The sequence below is a fragment of the Schistocerca gregaria genome, chromosome 1 (genome assembly GCF_023897955.1).
Source record: "Schistocerca gregaria isolate iqSchGreg1 chromosome 1, iqSchGreg1.2, whole genome shotgun sequence".
Lineage (NCBI taxonomy): Eukaryota > Metazoa > Arthropoda > Insecta > Orthoptera > Acrididae > Schistocerca > Schistocerca gregaria.
The window spans coordinates 14581664-14606895 of record NC_064920.1 but is presented as its reverse complement, the minus strand read 5'-3'; the positions used below and the strand labels follow the sequence as shown (position 1 = coordinate 14606895).

At 40.1% G+C, this 25232-nt stretch overlaps 1 protein-coding gene across 1 annotated transcript in view; it reads left to right on the top strand.

Annotated features, from left to right (window-relative positions):
* LOC126326589 (ovarian-specific serine/threonine-protein kinase Lok-like) overlaps window positions 1–25232 on the top strand; it is a 158880-nt gene that overhangs the window by 65080 nt on the left and 68568 nt on the right. Inside the window, exons 3-5 of the mRNA XM_049995774.1 lie at window positions 4425–4552; window positions 6036–6161; window positions 15000–15203. Coding sequence (XP_049851731.1) covers window positions 4425–4552; window positions 6036–6161; window positions 15000–15203 — 458 coding nt within the window. The remainder of the gene's footprint in view (window positions 1–4424; window positions 4553–6035; window positions 6162–14999; window positions 15204–25232) is intronic.

Sequence of the window (25232 nt, the reverse complement as noted above, 5' to 3'; positions counted from 1 at the left end):
TTGGAGAGTTCTCTTGCTGAAATGAGGAGCCTTGCTTCATAGGACTGTCGCCTATGCAAATACAAGGAAGGAGGACCTCATCCCACCTGTGTGGCTGGAAGGAGGTATGCCACAACCACATTGTGCACCTAACTCGCTTTTTTACGTCAGTGGATGACTCTGTACCATGATGGGCAGTATTGACACAACCAGTGAAAGATTGCGCAGAAGCAACTTGAGCAGTTAAATATGTTGAGCTACCATTTCAGATCAGCACAAGTATCTGGCACACATGACCTTGCATAAAGTAAAATTACTAAGTTGGTTTTTACATAAAGATAAATGTGTGAATTCCACAAGTTTTTTTACTTAGCTGAGTCTGTGACAACTGCTACATTAGTGTGCAAGTATGCACATTGTAGCATCAGTTTCTTGGTCAAAATGCAAAAACGTGCAGCACCAACAAAGCCTGTCTTTTGCTTGGAGATGCTCACAATACTTTCTCAGAGTATGAGTTCCACTTTGTGAACAGTGCTTCTGACAGTAAGTACACAGGCAACGTAGGCAGACACGAGACTTGGGAGTGAAGATTGAAGTATATAATCCATTGCTGTACACCACTGAATTGCATGTGTAGTTTTAGTGATGAATTAATCTGCTTAACTTCTTATTGAATAACCGTTAATTCAATACTAGGTTATTCTATCAGTGAACACAAACATTTTGATACCTTTGGTATGCCTATTCGTCGCTGTAACTTCAAAGTCTGTAGCCTGGTGTCAATTTGTGCTAATAGAAAATTGGACAACATAGTAACTGGTGTTGAGACACTGTTATATTACTGTGAAACTGAAATCTCTCTATTTTGGTGTTTTTCACTTCATTGATGAATCCTCAACTGATGATGTTGGAGGAATTGCAATTGTTGGAAGAAATTGGCCATTTCATTCTTTGTGATGCTCATTTATATGGAACCTTAACTGGCAATGACTATTGGCTGTGAGCTACACACTCCAAACTTCTTCTGGTTTAGAGTGCTTAGAGAAGAAGAAAAGTGGTTCCATTTTCCACGACAATGCCGCACTGACTCTCATCTCGGTCCTCATGTTCACCGAGAAAAAGGAAAAGAGATGGGAGCATCAATTTTGTATATATGAGAAAGCTATAGTTTTATGCATCAGTATTAAACAATATTACTTGAGAAGTGTGGCCTGGTATTTGTTGTTGATGATTACAAAGAATAGAAAATGTTACGTACTGTGACAGGAAGTATTTTGGGGAAATAATTATGTAACTGCTGGAGTAAATTTATAATAAATGATCCAGTTGATCTACTCTGCTCCTTCAGCACTTATACACAGTACCCTTTTTCCTCTGTTCCTTATCTTAGTGATGAAACTCAGTAAAACAAAAGCAAAAATTGCTAACACAGTTTTCACATTCCCTTTCATGAGTCTTTCCCCCTTTGCTCATCTGATTATTTTCCTTTGTTATAACTTGTCTTGCAGATATGATTCCTGCTGCATCTTACCTTTCTTGAAATTTTCTTTTGCTCCCCAACTAGTAGCATCAGTTCTTTGTCCTGTTGTTCTCCCTTATTCATTTTATGTGCGTCCTGTGCATTCCATTCTTTTTTACTCCTTCTTATCCTTTACAGATGATTATACATTGCAATTTTGTTGGTGGCATTGTAAGTTTTTATCGTGCTCCATGCCTAACTTTACAGAGAGAATTGGTACATTTGGAAAATGTTCAGTACATTTTATTATCTTTCATTTTAACTTTTTCGTTTATTTTTGAAGTTTCTATTCCTTTTTCCTTCTCATTAAAGTTATTTTGGCCTCTGTTGTGCATCATTTGTGTAATAAATATGAATAAAGCAAATGTAATTATCTAGAGTTTAATATTGCAGTACTGACTAAATAAATGGTAGTTTGTGAGAACTCTTTCTCTTTAGACAGTACTAAAGTTTGTAAGTACTTTGCTGTATGGACATATGATGTGCCTCCAGTTCGTACCAGTAGTTGCAATTTCTGAGTGCCCTCCTGTGTTATGTGATCAATTAAAATTCATGCTGCTCGTGTGGTATTTCTCCTTTGATTTTAAGAGTAAAACATTATTATTATTATATCATAGTAAACAATAATTTTTTTCTGCTACCCGTTTCAATTATTGCCTATCACTACAGTGAGGAATAGGCCTTTAATTTGATGACTCTGTTATCTCTGTTAGTAATATGAGGGTTGGGTTGGGGGAAAAAAAATTGTAATGGAGAGAGATTGTGGGGAGGAGGAGATAGACATGGAGGAGTAGGGGGATGGGGATGGAGATATTGATGTAGAGCGAGGAGGGTGATTGATTTGGAAAAGGAATGGAAGTGAGTGACTTAGTGAGGAGATTGGCTTTGAGAGGGGGGAAAAGGCGGTCATTGACAGTGTTTGGAGGGTGTAGGTACACACATCCTTTCCCATTTTCTGTACATATACACACTATGGTGACAAAGCCTAATATCATATCGGACCTTTTTTGCCTGGTGCAATGCAGCAACTCATCATGGCATGGACACAACAAATCGTTGAAAGTCCCGCGCAGAAATATTGAACTGCGCTGCCTCTATAGCTGTCCATAATTGCAAAAGTGATGCTAATCCAGGATATCATGTACAAACGTGACCTCTCAATTATGTTCCATGTTGGGCACTCTGGTTAACCAAACAATTTGTTCAAATTATCCAGATTGTTCAAACCAGTCGCAAACGGTTGTGGCCAGATAACATGGCGCATTGTCATCCATAAAATTCCATTGTTTGGGAATGTGAACTCCATGAATGGCTGCAAATGGTTTCCAAGTAGCCGGACAGAACGATTTCCAATTGATGATAGGTTCATTGGGACCAGAGGACCCAGTCCATTCCATGTACACACACCCCACACCATGATGTAGCCACCACAGGGTTGCACAATGTATTACTGACAGCTTGGGTCCATGTCTTTGTGGGATCTGTACCATACTACCATCAGCTCTTCTCAACTAAAATTGGGACTCATCTGACCAGGCCACAGTTTTCTAGTCGTCAAGGGTCTATTCGATATGGTACTAAGCCCGGAGAAGCACTGCAGGCAATATCGTGCTCTTAGCAAAGGCACTTGTCGATCGTCTGCTGCCATAGCACATTAACGCCTAACTTCGCCACACTGTCATAATGGAATGTTCATCATGTTTCCACATTGATTTCTGCAGTCATTTCAGTCAGTGTTTGTCTGTCAGCACTGACAACTCTATGCAAACTCCTCTGCTCTTGGTTGTTAAGTGAAGGCCATCAGTCACTTCATTGTCTGTGCTGAAATATTTGGTAAATGTTATACCTGAGAGTCTTTTTGTTGTGCCTATCTGCCACTCAACATCTTTGCTATATGGTGAGTAGCAACTTTCCTTCTCATAATATTGTTACATTCCATCCATAATTTTCCATTGTTTGATTTATACCTGATATTTGGTATTCTCGTCACACTGTTGGCACTGTGAATCGTGGAATATTGAGTTCCCTAACCATTTCTGTAATTGCATATCCAATGCGTCTACCTCCAACTACCATTCCATGTTCAAAGTCCGTTAATTCCCGTTGTGGAGCCATAATCATATTGGGAACTTTTTCTCATGGATCATCTGAGTACAAATGACAGCTCCACTAATACACTGCCCTTTATACATTGTGTACATGATACTATCACCACATGTATAGGGGCATATTGGTATCCCTGGGCTTTTGTCACCTCAGTTTTATTGGCAGAACACTTAGCAGATACAATTGATCTACTAAAGGGGCTGTCAACACTATTCTTGTTTGTTCTCTGCTAGAGCATTTTTGTGCTGAATGGGGGTCCTTACTAGATAGGGTTGACAGAGGATGTTTTAAAAGTTCAAAGAAGTCTAGCTTGTTTTGTATTACCACAAAGTAAGGAGGAGTTTGTTACGGGTATTATAAGCGAGTTGGGATGACAGTCATTAAAACAAAGGCGTCCTTTGTTGTGCTGACATATTTTCATGAAATTTCAGTCACCAACTTCCTCCTCTACATGTGCAAATATTTTATTATTGTCAAACTACATAGGCAGAAAAGAAATAATAGTTCATGGAAAAAAAAGTGTTGATTTTTTCCCACGTGCTGTTGGAAATGGAATGCTAGAGAAGGAATCTGAAGGTGGTTCAAAGAACTCTCTGCCAAGCCAGACACTTAACTGGCAAGACAACTTGTAGCAGCAATGCTAGTCAACCTTGTTCACATGGTTCACAGTAGTTCAGTAGAGCCCTGCTATGTTGCTTTTAAAGGACGTTTGCCATGATCTATATAAGTTTAATTTGTCTTGGTTGTAGAGTGTCCTTATTCTGATACATACCTTAATAGCACCTATCAGTGACAGTTAACTTTATCGTACAATTTGCAGTTTATCTCTTCATGAGTGCCAGCTCTTACGACTCTTTGGACTATCCTGAAGCTGTAAGATCTCGGTACGTGATATCTCGGAAACTAGGTGCTGGAGCATGTGGGGAAGTGTTCCTGGTGTTTGAGAAGGTAAAATACAATCCTTCGCTTGTAAGGAAAATGAGAGCATAATGATAAATAAGTTGTACATACGAGGCAGCAGTAGATAGACACACACACACATATTGACACAGAACTGGAGATTCCTTCATCCAATGTAGCAACAGAGTGCTCTATTCTTCAGTAGTCAGGACCATTATGTTTATATCACCTATGCTTCTATTTTCAGTCTGACCGCCATTTATCTCTGCCTTATCAACTGCCCTCTATGACACCTAATTTTTAAATCTGTCTTGGCATATGATGCTGTTCCTCTTGACCTGTATTACTTTTTTAAAAAAAAAACTTCTCTGCTTAATCACTGGTTTATCTCATTGCTTTCCGCTTCACAACCTTAAGTATTTTAACTGAATGAAGCGACTTCTGATTGCAGAAGTTAGTTTTCATATGTAAATTTGTAGTAAGTTCATTTTGGCAACTACTTATGGTTTTAATAAGCATAAGGTTTTGTGGATTTGGAAATGAATTCCAGTAATGCTCGTAAGGCAGGAGCTTTTGGGAAGAATATTCTGCACATTCAGTTTTATTCTGTCATGGTCTCATAACACATCTTCAGCAAGGTAAAAAAAGTGTTCAGTGTTCAATGTTTGTGCCTTTGTCTGTATCTGCCTTGTAAGTAGAATTTCTTTGAACATTTTGATTTACCTGTGTAATTTTAAAGTAATTTGTAAAAACAAGCATACTCTGTTATTTCTATTAAATTTTTGTGGTGGTAATTTCATAATATCCATTAATAATAATAATAATAATAATAATAGTAATAGTAATAATAGTAATAGTAATAATAGTAATAATAGTAATAATAATAATAATAGTAATAATAATAATAATAATAATAGTAATAATAGTAATAATAATAATACATTAATCAAGTTGTTAATATGATGCTGAAAGTTTTCTCTTTTTTCTTTATTATTTACAATCTGCTGTCTTGGTTATTGACTATATATTTCCAGCATTAAAAAAAAATACATGTCTTCATTTATGTGTTATTTTTCAAGTAATACTTTTTTTTTACACAGAAGGCTGTATTATGTTTCCATTATACAAGTCTCATTTTATTTAGTTCCACACAAAAGGCACTGAATCTCTTGTTTGTTTAACATTCGGGAGCGAAAGGAAAGACACGAGAGTGAAGAACGTATATGCAGTGGAAGAGCTGTGGATCCAGTGAGTGATTGAAGAGGAATATTGTTAAAAATCATGCTGTTAGATCATTACTGGCAGAATATCAAGAATAGTTCATTTTCATGTACTTGAGATTAACTACTAAATGATAAATTGTGACATCAAAGTTTGCTTAGGAATGTGACATTAAATGCAGTAGTGGTTGAAGCATTTCATTTGTGTGTAATGTGGGTGGTGCCTATGCCTTGAGCTACACTTTAGTGAATAGAAATTTTGTACTTTTTCTCAGCTCTTTTTTTTAACTGGTTACTTTATATATCCACAGAAAACATGTAACAGGTTTGCGATGAAGGTTGTGGAGAAAAAACGATTAACCAAAGGCGGAAGACATTTATTACTGGACCCAGAAAAAGTAATGAATGAAGTAAAAATACTGACATCCTTGAAGCACGTATGTATGAAATACATTCTGGGTTGTTATTTTGTAGTAACTTTATTTTGATAACAATATGAAGGGCAGTTGTTGAGAAATAGAATATTATATACTCTTGACAATGTTAAGGAACTGGAAAGTGAAGATCACTATGACTAGCTTAATTCATTAAATAAGGAGGTTAGTACTGGAAAGAAATTTTGTTGCTCAGTAAGAACTGTACTTACTGAAACATTATAGACTGCCTTGTTCCTATACCTTAATAATTAGCATTTTACTAGCAAGTAAGTACTTAATGAATGAAGCTGTGACAGATAGATGAAAAGCATATTATGAGGTTCAGATTAAAAGCATATTATGAGGTTCATACAAATGAAACCTGGTCAGTGTGTCTATGATGCATGCATGCATGCATGCATGCTGTTTGATGTTGCATAGCAGCAGTGTGGTTTCACAAGTTATCGTCCACTATCGAACATGCAGGCAAGAAAGTAGGAACAACGAGGAATGATTAGATTTTTGGTGGCAGAGGGAGTTGGAGGCTGTGATACGTACTATTGCATGAAGGCTGTGTACGGTGAGTACAGTTTGAGCTGTTAAAGTGTTACGGAATGGCACAAACAATTCCTTGAGAGGCACAAGTCGCTGGAAACAATGCTCACCCTGGACAGGCTCATCGTGTCATCACACTGTAAATGGTTGCGGAAGTGAATGCTTCAGTTTCGGACATCTGAGGAATCACCGTGGAAGATATACATCAGTTACTGGATATTAGTGTGGGCACTGCCCACACCACAATGCATCAGCACTTTCAAAAAATTTGTGCCCAGTGGGTTCTCCACCAACTGACCGCCGAACAATGCTATATTCACAGATTAAAACTGTGTGCCCGACCAAGACTCGAACTCGGGACCTTTGCCTTTCGCGGGCAAGTACACTACCATCTTGCCCGCGAAAGGCAAAGGTCCCGAGTTCGAGTCTTGGTCGGGCACACAGTTTTAATCTGCCAGGAAGTTTCATATCAGTGCACACTCCGCTGCAGAGTGAAAATCTCATTCTGAATGCTATACTCGAATGGCGCTGTCTTTGAGTCATCTGCAACTTTATCATGAGGCATATGGCTTTTTGTTGCATATAGTCACAGATGGCGAAACATGTCACCATTTTAAACTGGAAAGCAAGCATAAGAGGAAGCAGTGGAAACAGGCGATTTCACTACCTCCAAAGAAATCACACCAGTTCTGGTAAGGTCATGATAGCCTTGTGTTTTGACTACGATGGCCCACTGCTCGTTGAGTTCCTGGATTGGGGAATCACCATCAATGCCCAGCGTTATCAAGCCACTTTACAGAACGTTAGGCGAGCCGTCAAGGCGAAACACCAAGACATGTTGTCCATTGGCATTATTCTCCTGCATGATAATGCCTGCCCACACATGGCCAATGCATTGAAGACAACATTGCAGCAGTTTCGGTGGGAAACACTGGAACATCCACCGACAGTCCTGACCTTTCACTTTGTGACTTGCATGTGTTTGGACCTCTGAAAGAAGCTATTCACGGACAGCAATTCACAGTGGATGACGAAATGTGTGACTGGGTCCAGGCCTGGATCCAACAGCAGTCTACGAGCTGCTTCAAGGATGGAATCGACCTGCTAGTGTCGCAGTCGGATGAATGTGCCAACAGTTTTGGCCACAATTTTGGACTGTGTACTGTGCATAACTACATTTTTGAGTTAATAAAATGGTTACCAGTGCTTTGCACTTGTGACTGGGTTTCATTTGGCTGCCGATTATATATGTATAAGGTGAGTCATTAAAGCCAAGAAGGAAATATAATAAGACATTTACACAAAGTGACAAAAGTCGTGGGACCTCCTAATATCATGTCTGACCTCCTTTTACCTGGCATAGTGCAGCAGCTCAACATGTTTTGGACTCAGCACGTCATTGGATATTCCCAGCAGAAGTATTGAGCCATTCTGCGCCTATAGTCATCCATAATTTAGAAAGTGTTGCCAGTGCAGGATTTTGCGTGCAAAATTTCGTCTCCCACAAATGGGTCTCATAAATGTTTGAAGGGATTAATGTGAGGTGATATAGGTGGCTACATCATTTGCTCAAATTGTCCAGAGTGATCTTCCAACCAATTGCGAACAACTGTGGCCTGGTGATATGATACTCATTTGGGAACATGAAGTCCACGAATCACAGCAAATGGTTTCCAAATAGGTGAAAATAACCACTTAAGTCAGTGATCAGTTCAGTTTGAGCAGAGGACCCAGTCCGTTCCCTGTAATCACACCATTATAGAGCCACCACCAACTTGCACAGTGACTTGCTGATAATCTTGATCCCTTGCTTCGTGAGGTCTGCGCCACATTTGAAACCTAACATCAATTCATAATAATTGAAATCATGACTCACCTGTCCAGCCCACAGTTTTTCGGTCATCTAGAATCCAATTGATATGGTCACAACCCCAGGATAAGCACTGCAAATGATGATGTGATGTTAGCAATGGCACTAGTGTCAGTCACTTGCTGCTATAGTCCATTAATGCCAAATTTTGCCACACTGTGCTTATGGATACATTCATTGGACATCCCACATTGATTTCTGTGGTTATTTCATGCAGTGTTGCTTTGCTTGTGTGTTACTACTCACAACTCCGCCACTTTCAGTCATTTAGTAAAGGCCGTCAGCTACTGTGTTGTTCGTGATGAAAAATAGTGCCTGAAATTTGGTATACTGAGCACATGCTATACACTGTGGATCTTGGAATATTCAATTCTGTAATGATGTCCAAAATGGAATACCCATGTGGCTAGCTCCAGTTGCTGTCTGTTAATTGCCAGTGTGCAGCCATAATCACTTCAGAAGCCTTTTCACAAATGACAACTCTGCAAATGCATTGCCCTTTAATACATTGTGTATGTGGTACTACCGTCCTCTGTGTATATATATGCATATTGCTATCCCACGGCTTTTGTCACCTCAATGTATATCTTAGGTTTCAGTCCTATAATGGTGCAGCATTAAACTATATGTGGCGGTGATATAATACTCATAACTGTTCTAATTAGAAAGAAAAAAAATTGCTTGCTTTGACAGTATCGATGCCAGTAAATGCTTCACTTAGGGATGTTGAGGGAAACCAAAACTGTGGCAGAGTGGGGAGATGAGGCACATATGTGGCAAATCAAGAGATTGTTGCAAGCAGGGGTTTTTGTGCCCTTACTGATGTATTTTACCATTTGTAATGTAGTTGAAATTGAAGCATTTATATGTGGTAACTTTCATGAATTCGACATGGGTTGGAGTACAAATAAACGGTTTAAGCAATTGATTGACATTTGGGGATGCCCAGTCTTCAGTTAGCTGAACAGATTCAGTGATTAATCTTTCGACGGTCAAAGTTGGTATAGGTGCCCGACGACAGCTCCTAGTAATGCATACGTTTTTTCTGTGTGCGCAGAATGTTGAAAGAATGCAAATTATTATTTATATGTAGGACAGGCCACCTTCAGAAAAATATAGGTGCGCTATTATAGCATGTGAGATTTGTAGCTGGACTGTTGTAGCACTGGCCGCATTTCCTTGGGAGAAGAAAGCAGAATTCCCATTTGGCACTGTATCAATGAGAGTGACTAGTACTACAGAGCAAAGTGCCCTCTCATCAGCTGAGCTGACAAAATGTAGTAGCTTGCAGGACTGGTGCTCTGTCTTTAATCGTGAATTAGTGAGTATTATAGTTGCACGAGCCTTCGTATGTTTGGTTGCTTGCCTGTTTGATGGGGACAGAATGTCAGTCAAGGTGGTTATTGCTATGCCAGATTTTGACATTGACTCATTGCTGTATTCAGAGTGAATTGCATTTGCCCCCATAAATTTGGCATCTGGCAAAAGGGACCGACCCCCCCCCCCCCTCCCTCTTCTCTCTCTCTCTCTCTCTCTCTCTCTCTCTCTCTCTCTCTCTCTCTCTCTCTCTCTCTCTCTCTCTCTCTCTCTCTCAATTTACTTGCCAGCATTCAGCATTTGTGGGGAAGAAATAGAAATTAAATGAATTCACTGCAAACTCCATCTACATACTCACCAGGGTGTATCCTGTCTGCCAGGTGCTAGTGGCAGCGCCACATATCTGCAGTAGTGTTGGAATGCCGGTGGGCGTGTTGCCCAGAGTCAGTGTCAAATGTTGTTGCTGGTCACAAGTGGAGCTTGTATGATTACTGTGATACCTGCTGTTTTCTCAGGAGGAAGAGTGGCTGGAACTGATAGAAAATAAGTTATGCCTAGTGCAGTCAAGTCTGAACACAGACATAGAATGAAGTGTTACTGAACCAGTTTGTGTTGAAAACAGTCCCCTGACTGTTTCACCAAAAGCAAGAGGACAGCCCTATAATTAATTACCTGTGGACTCCTTGTTTTAACTGATGATTAGATTGGTGTAGCATTGTATGAGGTTATACAGGGTGTACATGCCTCGGGAAATTCTGGAAAAATGGGAATCATGTGGTTAAAACCTGATAAATTTTTAGGATTCCGGGAAGTTTTTGTTGTTTTAATTTTCAGCTAAATGCTTCGGAATAATACTGTAGCAGTAAAACATAATTTAGAGAATAACACCAAAATAAAACTTTTGTTGCAAAGAAAATGCCCCATTTACGACAACAATACACAAAACATGTACAAGCATCTGCTAACAGCAAAATGTGTCATAGACCTTAAGACGAAGACTATGCAATACTTCGCACAACAAACTCCTTTCAGTGAGCGTATTGTCGCAACTGTTTACGTTTTAAACAGGTCACGGGAAAATATTATGAATGATGGTAAAAGAAGCGTTACTTTCAAAATAAATTTCCTTTTACACAAGATGGATAATGTAGTGTGTGAGAAAGTGCAATGAGATGCATGCTAAAAATACAAAGCTTCAGTTTTAGATTTTTGTAATTATTTTAGATCTTTTGTAGATCACAAATTACACCAATAACCACAGAAAAAGGTATAATTATCCTTATTTTTAAAAAAGCACGAAGCGAGTTTTTGAGTAGTTTTACATGTAATTGGCTTTTTTATGGAAAACCCAAAGTGCTCAGTGGAACAGGTACTCATTCAAGCAACCCACAAAATGTTCAGTGCACAGCAGTGAAATTTGTAATCATGCTTGTCACATAAATTCAGCTCCTACAGTTTAAGCTGTGTTCTTAGGATCCTGCTTAACCACACACTTAGCAGAAAGCAGCAAAATATTTATGATGACCTGTCTTTCTTGTGGCTATACTGTATACATATAAACACTGTAAGTAAATTAGAATGCTTCATACTGTGAAAATAACAAGCAAAGGTGCAGACAGGTACAATTAAAAGAAATAAAAAATTCTCTTTCATCAACGAAGGCTGTGCCTGAAAGTTTGTGTAAGTATCTCTTAATTGTGCTTGTCTGTAACTTAGCGTGTTATCATTGTGATAAGTAGCAATCTCTCTTTTTTTTCCTGCATTGTTTGTGCTGCATGTATGTCAATTTTAGCCATTAACTTTTCCTATTTGTATGATCGCACTACTTAACAGTGATGTTGTTATTGGCTGGTGAGACCACATGACATGAGCAGTGGTTAGCTGTCAAAAGTGCATCGCACAGTGAAAGTAGATTTTTGTGCTTCAGAAGCATGCTGTGCTTGGTGGAATTTGTACTTATACTTTCATAATAAAAAACAAGTGCTGAGTACATGTTGCAATGAATCACAGATATTTCCAAAGTGCATTGTGAACTGTATTTTAACCAGGAAATCCAGAAAATATCCAGGGATTTTTTTTCTCTCTCATGTTCACTCCCTGGGTTATAGGACTGTTCCAGAAATTATGCCATAGATTTTAACTGATGTATATCAGTGGTCAGCTAGCCAAAAGTAATATGTGAAAACCGGGGTGTATATGACCCAGGACAACTGGGAGATCCAGGGAAAATGCGGGAATTTTTTCACCCGGGAGAAAACTGGGGAAAACCTGGGAATTTTTTTTTACAATGAATTTTTCATTGTTTTACTTTCCAGTTAAATTTTTGTTACTTTGACTGGTAAGAACCAAAACTCTAACAAATGATATTGCAGTATCTTGCTACTGGCAGAATAATACTGCAGCAACAAAACAGTTGCAAAGGAAATGCTCCATATACAACAACAAAATACAGTGCTCATACATGTGTCTGCCAACAGCAAAATGTGTCAAAGGCTTTAAGAAGACTGTGCAATGCTTCATAACAACAGATTGCCTCCAATGAGCATGACACCACAATTCTTTACATTAGATTTGTTTCAGCGGTTGCGAGTGAGCTCACACACATGCACAGTTGACTTGCGTATGAGTAATACCTTCTCCCGCTTCTGGCTACAGAAGTGTGGCAGTTAGCTGTATAAGCAGTAGCAGCAGGCTGCCAGATGCAAATTTCACTGGTGTGCTTAAGCAGCCTGATTCATGTATACAGAACTAGGGGTGGGACAAACTGGGGTATCTGCCCGGGTGGCAATTTTAGTGGGGTGGGGGGACCAAATTGTGGAAAAAGACCTTGTTTCACAAAGCGCCTAGCATCCAGCGCACATTGGTCTATCAGTTATTCATATGATTTTGAAACGCATCCCTGTTGATTTTTGAACAAATTCTAAGTTGAATTCTGAATGAATCGTAAGTTGATTTTTGAATGCGTGCATAATGTACGTGGTGTGTCTGCCAGGCGAATCCCCATCACATCTAGAAATAAACTTCCCTGCAGATAAAAGGGGACAGGGCTATACGAGCTGTGCCTTATAAAGTCCAACGGGTGAATGATGATAGCTGATTGTGTGGTTGACTGGGTTTGCAATGACCAGAGTTGTTGTAATTACTACTGAAATCCACAGATTTAGCCTACCAGGGTGGAAATAAACAACTAACAGGAATCACAGGTTACAAAGATTATGTATTATCTTCTGTGTGTATCCAAGAAAATGAAATTTTTAGAGAAAATTTTTGGCCAGACTGCTACACTACTAAGGGCCAGTTATACTGTCGCCGGCTAGCAGCCGCTAAAATTCTGTTCTGGTAGTAGCATGGAAAACACATTATACGAACACTTAATGATGCCTAACCGGAGAATAAATTCAGGATAATTAAACCGGTGATTGTGGCAGGGTTTGTGAAGTTAACCAGAGAATAAGTATTGACTCTGGCAGAAATTGTTACAAAATTAGTGACCACAATATTGTTTGTAAGAATTAGGGAGGAGAAGAAATTGAGACTCACAAATTATGGAAGAATATGACGATTCCAAATTTATATTAAAATTTAATACTACTACTTTTCGACGTCATGCTTCAGAAGCTAGAGAGCATGAATGAAATGTGAAACTATTACCTAACATAAAACTTTTTCCATGTAGTTGGAGTAATAGGCATTTGATATTGGTACTTCATGAATTATTCTGTCATGTTATAAAAGTAACCATTATTGCCAAAACAGTCTCGTTTATTTGGTGTGTGTAACAATTGCTGCAATATTAGGCAGACTTATTTCATTTTTTTAGCAGACAGTGAGAAAATAGATGTAATCAGATCAAGTAACCACACCAGTCTTGGGTACTATTTGTATTAACAGCTTTTTCAGCATTAGACGACAACATTTTGATTTTTCATGTGGAGACGAACTTTGATGAGGTAATAGTTCTTTCGCAGAAAAGAAAGCACGCCATGTAAAGCTGTAGCAAGATCAGAGAGAAAAATTGCTAGGATGTAAGGATTGAAGAAATGTGCACTGTCTTGTCAGTCTCTTGTCTTCACTAGTTTTGGGTTCCCTATATTTAATTTTATGTCACACAGAAGAGCAAGTTATTAGCTAATAGGCAATAGTGTCCAGATTTTCTGAAGAGTTCTTGTCCCGATTACAAATCTCATCCATTATTAATCGTGATTTTTTAAATAAAAAAAATACATATTATAATTCCCAATAATCAATTTATTACATTTTGTATTAGCTGATTGAAAGGTCATTATGTCCTGCAAGTTTGACGTACTTTGAGTGTTAAGACATGACAGAACAACTGTTGTCCAGTATAGCTGTGGGAGTTTTGGTTTCTGTGGCCAATCGTGTCGTTGAGCTATGGCATATGAGATATTTTCTCTTTATTACAAGAATGGTAAAAAGATTTACTTAACTTGATCCAATCAGTTGCCACAGGTATGTGCCAAATATTTACAACTGTCTTTGAAATTAAAGGATCACTTGATGCACACATTGAGTAAAAACTTCTGTTAGAGTACAAAGTTCAGAATGACTGTTCAATGTAAGACAAAGTAATGCGTCTCCTAATGGGATGAAGGTGTTTGCTTGGGAGGGGGGGGGGGGGGTTATTGTGAGGCTGGGAGAGGGGGTGTGGCTTCGCCAGTGTCCCCCATTCATTCTTGCTTTGTGCAGCGAGATACCATTCTCCTTTTTGGCGCCAATGGAGGTTTTCCAATTTTGTTAAATTATCGAGATCTGTGGACAATTCCACATTGAAGAAATTGGAGTAATACTGGCATGAATGCCACAGTATACTGCTTGGTAAAAGTCAAAGGAATTTACAATTACAATGCTTATGAATGACAGTCAGTCTTTTGCCATTTTGCAATCTGTGTAAAAGTCTGGTTTTGGTAAAAAAAAAATTCGATGGTCTTTTTAAAAATCTTAAATGAGTTTCCATGTAATTGCTTTATTAAATTACTATGTGGAATTGGGGATGAAATAGCAAAGTAACACAGATAGTGAAACTTTTTTTATGACCATTTCTCTTGATTTTAATTTGGAATATGAATGGGATTTGTGACAGATAATCCTTGTTTCAGCCATGCATTATAACCATCCATGACATTGTGGATACATCAAATAAAGTGTACATGTTTCTGGAACTGATGGAGGGAGGGGAGCTTTTTGACAGGATCACCAAAAAAGAACAGCTTGGTGAACCAGAGGCAAAGTTGATATTTTATCAGATAGTTGTAGCTGTTCAGTATTTGCATTCAAAGGGAATAACTCACAGAGATCTTAAGGTAAGTAATAATAGTTTGTCTGTCTCAAAAACAATCTTACCAGTAACGTGATAAAGCATAGTTGTGTGTGTGTGTGTGTGTGTGTGTGTGTGTGTGTGTGTGTGTGTGTGCGTGCGCGCATTGGGGGGGGGGGGGGGGGTGGCAGCAGTGAATGTGTACATGTGCTCTACGTAACTATCATGTGTTGCATCCTGGGGACATCATCTTCATGTGATGGTTGTTTTATGTTGGGTGATTTTATTGATCCTTACAGTAAGGGGGTGGGGGGTGCTTGTGCCCACCTTTTGTAAATATTGTAATTTAAGTTGGTGTTTTATAATATAAAATTATTTTCTGTTTTTTTATTATTTCCTCAACCAGATTTTATGAATACATAAATTTATTCAGCAAAACTTGAGCCATCAGTTTTAGTCTAATGAAGTTGTCATAAAGTCCTTGGTAGTAGATGTGACTTGACAACAAATACCTTTTTCCATAAATTGTAACATTTCAGCAATGGGCACTGAATTTCTGTGTGTGGGTAGCAACAGTGGTCTTAACAATGATTCATTTCTCTTTCACTTCAGATTCTCTCTTGTTCCATCTTATACAGTGCTGTTTTGTCCAATGTTAAGAGACAACTGAGACTGAAAATGTACCCCCAGCTCTCTTATTGAAAGAGCAATGTTAGACAGTTTAGAAGAATGTACAGAATTTGGTGGAAGTGGTGAGTGCAATTGAAGAGGAGTGTGTTGCGTGTGAGGATGTGATGGTGATCGTGTACAAACACTCGGCAGACTAGCTCTAGTTACCTGCAGTGGATGATGACACAGCTGGCTGGGTCAGTGAGAAGTATTTTACAACCACAGGGAATGATTTTACATCCAAACATCCTCATATTACAAGTTGAGTAACGTAAAACACAAAGAACCAGTGAGAAGGCATGAGAAATGAAGATAAAGTAGGAACAATAAGAGAATAATTTGTAAAGAATTTTTCTCCAGAAGTTGTTAACACCATAATAAAGCTTACTTGTGAAAAAGCATTGAAGCAGAACTTCATGAAGGTTCGTGTATACTATGAGTAGAACTTCATTTCGTCAGCTTACTAAAATAGTAAGATTTGATGACGACAGAGAGATGTGAAATGAGTGCAGGGAGCATGATAAGTTTGCTACAGTGCAACAAGTGTTTGATAAAATGAATTAGTTACTGCCAAGATATTTTGCTGGGATGTACACTGTTATTGATAAATCTTGGCATTGTTATGTGCCAGATGTCCCTTCAAAGTCTTTCTGAAGGAAAAACCTGGAAAGCTTTTAATTTACATGAATGTTCACACACTCTAAAACCAGATATGCTCTCAGCATGGTGCCATATGCAGGGAAGAAAAATGATAGTCCATAACAATCAAATTCAGCTGCAGCTGTAGCGAAATACCTGGTTGTTCCCATACATAATTCAGGGCACAATGTCACCACAGGCATATATTACCCTTCGGTTGATTTGGTGGAAGAATTGTTGAGGAAAAATCAGAAGCTGAGTCTTGTGCAAACATTACAAACTAATAGCAAGCATATACTTCAACACCTGAAAGACATTTCAAGTAGAGAATTATTTTAAAGTAATTTTTTTTTCAGTGGTTCTAGCACTGGAAATACCCTAGTCACAATTGTTTCTTGTATCCCCACACCTTGCCCAAAAAAAACTTTCATTGCTTTCTATTCAACATGATGCTGCAATTTATTCACCTACTAACACTAAGAAGAATATCAACAATGTAAGAAAAGATTAGAAACATTAAGTTGCAGAGAGGCACAATTAAAAAAAAAACTTACATAAAGTTTTTTGCCATAGCCTTCATCAGCAAAAGAGAAACACAAACCATTCATACACACAAACAAGCATACCTCACACACACGACTACCAACCCAGCATTTCAGGCCAGAATGGATTCTGGCCCACGCTGATGTTGGCGGTCGTGTGTGCATGAGGTGTGCTTGCTTTGTGTGTGCATGGTGTGTTTCCCTTTGGCTAATGAAGGCTGTGGCCACATGCTTTATGTAAGTGTCTTTTAATTGTGCCTGTCTGGAACTTAGCGTGTGTTCGTGCCCCTCTCCCCTGCGGGTTTGGGTGTTAGAAAAGGCCCTAGGTATTCCTACCGTTTGTGAGAGGTGACTAAAGGATTCTTCCACTTTCCATTCTAATAAGTTATGGTCCCCTTTTATGATTTGACCTCCATATCTTTCAAATTTTTCTGACATCTAGGCAGTTTGAGAAAGGACACCTTATGTGGTGCATTATAAACTCTTTGTGCATTAAGATTTTCTGCAACTTCACCCTAATCCAGGTATTTGGGTGAGGACACCTCGCAGGATGTACCATCCACCTCCATTGTCCGCTGTCTTCTTCTGCACCCATGATCGTGATGGAACCTTTCGCACCTGATATCCATTACAGTAGCCAGTCCGGTCTTGGAGGGGTCATCATGTGCCTTCTTGGTTGTAGCCCCCTTCACTACACAGGGATCACATTGCCTCAAGAGGCTCCAAGTGAGGTAAGGAGCACTTTAATGCTGAGAGACATAACCCTAAATTATTCCCTCCGTGGCTACACTACGGAAGGAATGTAGGGCTCATTATAATGGACAAACTCACCCTCCTCGGTACTTGGTTTGCACCAGGTCTGATAGCAATCCTTTTTAATGACAAAGCCTTTTTTTTTGTTGAGCACTTAGTAGACAGGTTTTGGGAAGTAGCAGGAATATTCAAAATGAGGAACGGTTTGGTCTCAATACAAACCAGTGTCCCCAAGACAAATTGCTTGTATTTTTCACCTGTGGCAAACTGGGTGATGTTCCGATCTTCTTCATCTCACATAAGAACTTAAATATGGTCCAGGTTATTATATTCCGTAGAGATCTCCTCCTCCAGTCCGATGACAAGTAGCATGCCAATCTACAGCCATGATTTGTACACTTTGTCAGGCGTGTGTATAGGGGTCCTGAGGACAACAGGGTTGCTATTGGTGCCTTCATCTTGGCCTTCAAAGGTGATTCGCTGCCTGAAAAGATAGACCAGTATGACTTTAAACCCTAGGTTAATTCTCCTATGTGGTGCTTCAAATGTTGGAAATTTGGGCATATGTCCTCTCATAACACAAGCCCCACATGTCAGGACTGTGGGCGTCTGTCACACAAAGTTCCTTGTGCCCCCCTTCCGGTTTGTGTGAGCTTGGAGAGCACCATTCCTCCTGTTTACCGGACTGTGCCATTTTTCAGGAAGAGCAGAAAATGATGGAGTATAAGACCTGGACAGACTGACCTACACAGAAGCAAAACGGAAATACGACCACCTAAATCCTGTGCGCGTGATCTCCTATGGTGTAGCTATGATGAACGTTGCCCTCTCTGGCAACAGTAACCCCACCACCTGTTACTCGAAAAGTGGGCCTTCAGCCCTGCCAGACTAAATCTGCCTCCTTGTTGCTTGGGGGCACTCCTCCCATTCCTACCCAAACATCTGCTTTGGGAGCAACGCCACCCCTCCCCCTCCCCATCAGAGACAGTGGTTCCCACCCACCCCTCTTAATGAGAAGCAACAGCCTCCTCTGGCTCCTCTCGCAAGAAAGGGGTCCTTTGGGACATTGCCTTCCAACAGTTCTGCTGCGGTGAAGCCAGACACAGGCCTGTGGCTAAAGGAGCCCTAAGCTGCTACTTCCAAATCATCTCCGGTTCCTGAGAAAACTCGGTAAAGCCCTCCCAGCCAGACAAACTGAAAGAAAAGCAGGAGGACCAAAAGAAAAAGCCTATCTGGAAGAGTGATTCCAGTGGTCGGCACACTACTGCTTCTGGCAGATTCAAATTCTGAGGATGAGGTGGAGATCCTACTGTCCCCTCTCCCCTTGGAACCTCAGAACCAATGGACACAAAATCCACAAGCCCTCAACAGGTGGCAGGAGGTGATCAGAGATGTAAACTGCCCCTTTGGTGACTTCATGCCTTCCAAGACTACAGAAAGTGTCATCCTCCAGCGGAATTACTGCAGATCTTTCCCCCACCTGGCTGAATTACAACAACGCTTTGTGTCGCACCTGCTTTTTGCATGCCCTTCAGGAAACCTGCTTTCCAGTAACGCGGATCCCCGCCCTTCGTGGCCATCGGGGGTATTAAAAAATCATATTGACTGTAACAAGAGGTCAGATGGAGTTCATATATATTACCACTGTATTTAGCACACCTGCACCCCTTCAAACAACTTTAAAGTTTTATTGAGAACAATGCAGGACCTACCTCCAGATGGTGAAGTACTGCACCATGTATTGGCTGTGCTACTTTCCCAGCTACTCCACCTTTTCTACTTGTGCGTGATTTTAACACTTGTAGCACTTTGTAGGGTGGAACCAAGATTACTGACTGTGGTAAAGATCTTGAGGTGTACTAACGCAACTTGACCTAAATAGAGTTGGCCCCCACTTGTTTCAGGGTGACGCATAGCACATACTCGGCCTTTGATCTCTCAGATTACCAGTGCCACCTCTTTGCCATCTTCAACCACATTTGGAGCAATAATGAGTTCTCGTCACAGTGGCATCAAAGCATCGTTGTTCCAGTGCTAAAACATGGTAAGAACCCTCTAGATAAGGATAGCTATCATCCTATTAGTCCCACCAATGCTCTGTGCAAGTTGCTTGAACATATGGTTAGCTGGCGGTGGTGTTGGCTCCTTGATTCTCAGGGCCTTCTTGCTCCATTACGGGCTGGTTTTCGCCAAGAATGCTCCACCACTAACAGCTTGGTGTACTTGGAATCTGCTATCTGAATGGCCTTTTCCCCACAAACACCTTATTGCCATCTTTTTTGACCTGATGAAAGCCTATGACATCACTTCGCACCACTACATCCTTGCTACATTACAAGAGTGGGGACTTAAGGGCCCGCTCCCAATATTTATACAGAACTTTTTGTCGCTCAACTCCTTCAAAGTTGGAGTTAGTGTTTCACACAGCCCCCCCCCCCCCCCACCCACACACACACACACACAGGGAGTATGTCTAATACAATGGGTTCCCATATGGTTCTGTACTGACCATCCCACTCCTTTTAATTGCCATTAATGATCTCACAGCAGCATTGGGGTCCTCAGTATCACCATTCTTGTATACTGTTGACTCCCGTATTTACGTTTGTTCATCTACAGTTAGTGTGGCTGAACATCAGCTGCAGGGAGCCATACAAAAGGTGCAGACATGGGTACTCACTCATGGCTTTCAGTTTTCAAGTTTTCAGCCAGCAAGGCGTGTAATTCACTTATGCCGTCGTACTGTCCACCCACATCTAGAACTTTACCTCGATGACCTGGGACACACACCTCCCTCCAATATTTAAACAATTTAATATGAGTTTAGATTAACAAATGTGGAGATAGAAAATCAGGGGATCAACTGAAATAGTGCATCGTTTCACTGCAATTTGCATTTATTGTAACACTTGATAACAGACCAAGAAAATTTAGTGTCGCACTAGAACAATAATAAACACCTGATTCAGTTTTCTGCACTTTAACTAAAGTTCAACAGGGAACACACTTTTTCTCCCATAATTATATATATACACACACATAGGTGTGTTGAAAAAATAAAAAAAATAAAATAAAATAAAAAACTGGTTATGAAACAGTCACTTATAACATAAAGGCAAGCACACTCCATGTAAAGAGAAAAAATTAGCAAGTTTACACTAGAACATCAAGATGAATATCAGGAAAGTGCACTGTCCCCAACACCTTACACCGCATGGTGACAGTTAATCTCCAATAAGTTCCTAATAAAAAAATTTAGATTTTATATATATATATATATGACTTACCAAGCGGGAAATCGCAGGTAGACAGGCACAATAAAAAACTAAATTTTTTTTATTAGGAACATATTGGAGGTTAACTATATATAAAAACAAAGATGATGTGACGTACCATCCCTCTTTCCTGATGAAGCAACCGTTGGTTGCGTAAGCTTGAATTTTGTGTGTATGTTTGTGTGTCTATCGACCTGCCAGCACTTTTGTTTGGTAAGTCACATCATCTTTGTCTTTAGATATATATATAACATATGCTAATCAGATTAGCGGCATATTTAAAGACATGCGTCAAGCAAGGACCCTGGTCAGAACATAGTCAAAACTAGCAGTATTCCCTTACGTGGCAGATGTGCCAGCACATCTGTTCCTACCCAAAAATCAACTAGTGCAACATAAATCATTGACACATTTCAGATAATATAAAACAACATACTTAAATACCTTTATTTACCACAAACCTTAATTAGTTAACAGGTTAGTTATTGAAGCCACGCAAAAGAGGTAGCAAGTTAAGCTCTAAAATTCTGCTTTGCCATTTAACACCCTTTGTGATGAGGAAAAGGAGGACTCCAGCTAATTAATTGAAAGTCACTACTTGGATTCAGTATTTGATGATGCGCTCAAAATTAACAGACAAAGGTGAGAGTTACACTCGCAAACAGCAGACGCAGAACACGAGCATAAGATGAACATTACGTAAACTGCTCCTTGTTCAATTATTTACACACCGATGAAACAAAGAATCTTTGCCGAATTACTGCAGATGCCAGAATCCCCAGTTACTTGCAAATAATGCAAAATAATGGTCAAAACGTCTTACTTTGTCTGGCGACATCCGTAGGATAGGAGTTTCAGTGGACAACCAAGCCCCATCCCTTTGATACATCTGCGACCAAGAGAGTAACATTGGCTGCTATCATAGTCGCCGGCCGATGTGGCCAAGCGGTTCTAAGCGCTTCAGTCTGGATCTGTGCGACTGCTACTGTTCCAGGTTCGATAATCCCTCAGGCATGGATGTGTGTTACATCCTTAGGCTAGTTAGGTTTAAGTAGTTCTATGTTCTAGGGGACTTATGACCTCAGATGTTGAGTCTCATAGTGTTCAGAGCCGTTTGAACCATTTTTTGCTATCATTATCTTAATGTTGCACCACACGTGATACGAGTCACGCCAAACATCAAGAAAATGGCGTGGCCTCCTGTACACTCTCAGATGTCCGCAATTAGTCCCTCCTCCAGACCGACGCCCTCTCGCAAACACGGCGGACAGCTGGCCGCAGCAATGCCACAGTGCCCTCTGGCTAGGGTAAGGAAACAACAGAGTGCGAAGCGGGAATTTCAAAAGAAACACGCTACATACAAGGAGGAAATGCAAAGAACCAACTGTGACATTTCGTCATGGCTCATGACCAACTGCTTAATATAGTGGAGGCTTATTGCCTTTTGGGACTGGTTTTCGATGCCTGCTTAACTTGGCTTCCCCATCTTTGTCAGTTTTCAGAAAAAGTGTCGATGTCATCTAACATTCTTTGACACCAGGGTCACACCAACTGCGGTGCAGGTTGTGCTACACTGTTGCGCAACTGTAAGAGCCCTTGTACAGTCCCATCGTGACTATGGGAGCCTGGCATTTGGTTCAGCATCTCTCTCAGCATTGCAGATGCTGGACCCTATACACCACTGTGGAGTTCAACTTGCGACAGAAATTTTCCGAACTAAACTGGTGAAAAGCCTACTTGTGGATGCTGGAGTTCCTCCATTGCGGATCAGGTGATAACAACTGCTTGCAATTTAAAACAGTGATCTCTCTCACGCAATGGCGGCCTAGATTCGGGATTCCAGTTTGTTGGTGTACAGTCCTTTCTCAGTGACTTAGTTTTCCCTCTACTACCTATCCTGTGGGTCCACTCATGTACACCTCCATGGTCCGTGCCTCGGCCACAGCTTGTCTGGACCTATTGCTATGCTCAAAAGACTCTGCTTCTCCTGAGGCACTCCGCCGCTAATTTTTCTCTATTCTCAGTGAGTTCCAGAGCTCAGAAATAGTCTACACCAATGGCTAGATAGTCGATGGTCACGTTGGCTTTGCCTAAGCTCGCACTTGATATACTGAACGCTGTTCCTTTCCAAATGGCTGCAGTATTTTCACTGCAAGGTTGGTAGCCATTTCTTGTGCTTTTGAGTGTATCTGCTCCTGTGTAGGTGAGTCCTTCAACTGTAGTGACTCCTTAAGCAGCCTACAAGCTCTCAACCAGTGTTTCTCTTGCCATCCTTTGGCAGTGACTGTCCAGCAGTCTGTCTATGCCCTTGAAAACCATGGACATTCAGTGGCCTTCATTTGGATCCCAGGACATATCGCAATCCCAGGAAATGAAATTGCTTACAGGCTTGCCAAACAAGCTACCAGTAAACCGACTCTGTAGATCAGCCAACCAGAGACTGATCTCTGATCAGTCTGACACCGTAAAGTTTTCTGGATCTGAAATATCGAATGGCACACCCTAAGTACATCAAATAACCTATGTGTTATCAAGGAGACAACAGATGTGTGGAGGTCATCCATGCGAGCCACTTGCAGGGACTCTGTTGTCCTTTGCTGGCTCCACATTGGCCATATTTGGCTGATGCATGGTCACCTCCTCCGTCCCTGCGGCTCTCAGTTCATATTAGTCCACATTTTGCTAGAATGATCCAATCTAGCTGTCCGGTGGCTGCCCTTTAACCTTTCAGATGTGCTACCTTTGGTATTAGGTGACAGTGCCTCAGAGGCTGATCTACTTTTACGTTTTGTTCAAGAGGGAGTTTTTGCCACTCAGTCTAATAGTGGACCTGTACCCTTCTCTCCCAGGCCTTCACCCTACCTAAATTGTAACTCTTCCACACTCGCTCTGGGCTTGTGATTTTAGACTGGAGAGTTTTGTGTGTTGTGGAGTGGCTGGATCATCCTTTTCTATCCTTACAGTCAGTCAGTCCAGCCCACTGCTATATTGTTTTACCACCTTCTACAGCTTTTTTCGTTTCAGTTAATGTTTTCACTTTCGGCTTGGTTCTTTTGTTTTTCTTCTGTGTTGTTACACAGTTCGTGTTACACCTTTTGTTCCTTTCTCCAATTTTAAGTGATAGGATTCATTTGGGGTATAGGTTTCATCCGAGTCCTGTGTGTCCTAGTAAAAAGGACTGATAACCCAGCAGTTTAGTCCCTTTACTGCCCAAACCAACAAGCCTACCATCCTCTTTAAGGTAAGTAGCAATTGGTCCTTTCCTACATTGTTGATATTCCATTGTTTGACACTAAGAAGAAAAGAGTAATATGATTGATTATATTGTAATTAGACAAAATACAGTGTTGGCACAGTGGATCAGGTAGTAAAGAAATTTTCAATTAAGAGGACCTAGAGGGTGGCCACTACCTATTTTCTATACTCTTGTGGACATAGCAGTGTTAAATGGTTCATATTGTTTCTGGTCAACTTTCCATAGTGGAATAAGACAAAATCTAACAAACAACAGATTTTTCTTCAAGAATTGGTACTGCAGCTCACGAAACCCTACTTCTAAGAAAGGGCTATGAATATTAGAGGACTCGAAAAGTGTGTAGTTTCAGGTGTGGGAGGTATTCTTGGACAGAATATCTGTCAGAAGTTTGCTGCAGAGAAAGCTGAAGGAGGAAGGAGAATTGTCATTTGTGTTGTGAAAGCGTGTCAGAAGCAGTGAAGTACAACAAGTGAACAAAACAACTATAATCTGTAACAATTGAGAGAGACGAGATACAAAGCAGTAAACAGCGAAACTGTTAAATATGTTTCAAGTGTGAACAAGTTTCCAAAGAGAGGGATGAATAAGTGATCGCAGAACCTATGTAATGTACACTACTGTATTTAACTGAAAATATCTGTAATATTTTTTAATTATATTATAGTATTCTTCAATAACTCTGTAATCTTTTACTACCAATGTAAAGAGAAGAAAATAAGGTTAAATAAACTTAAATGATGAAAAAGTGAAAAATATAAAATGAATTTTTGTAGAGTGCTACAAGAAAAACAGTTTATGGAACTTTATTACTCATCTATAGCTCTTTATAAAAATATTTCGTAAATAAAGGTCAATAAGGTCTACTGTGTCAGCTGTTCTTCCTCTACTTTGAAGTTAATATTTGTTAAATCAGTGCTCCATGCATGAAATTGGAATGGCGA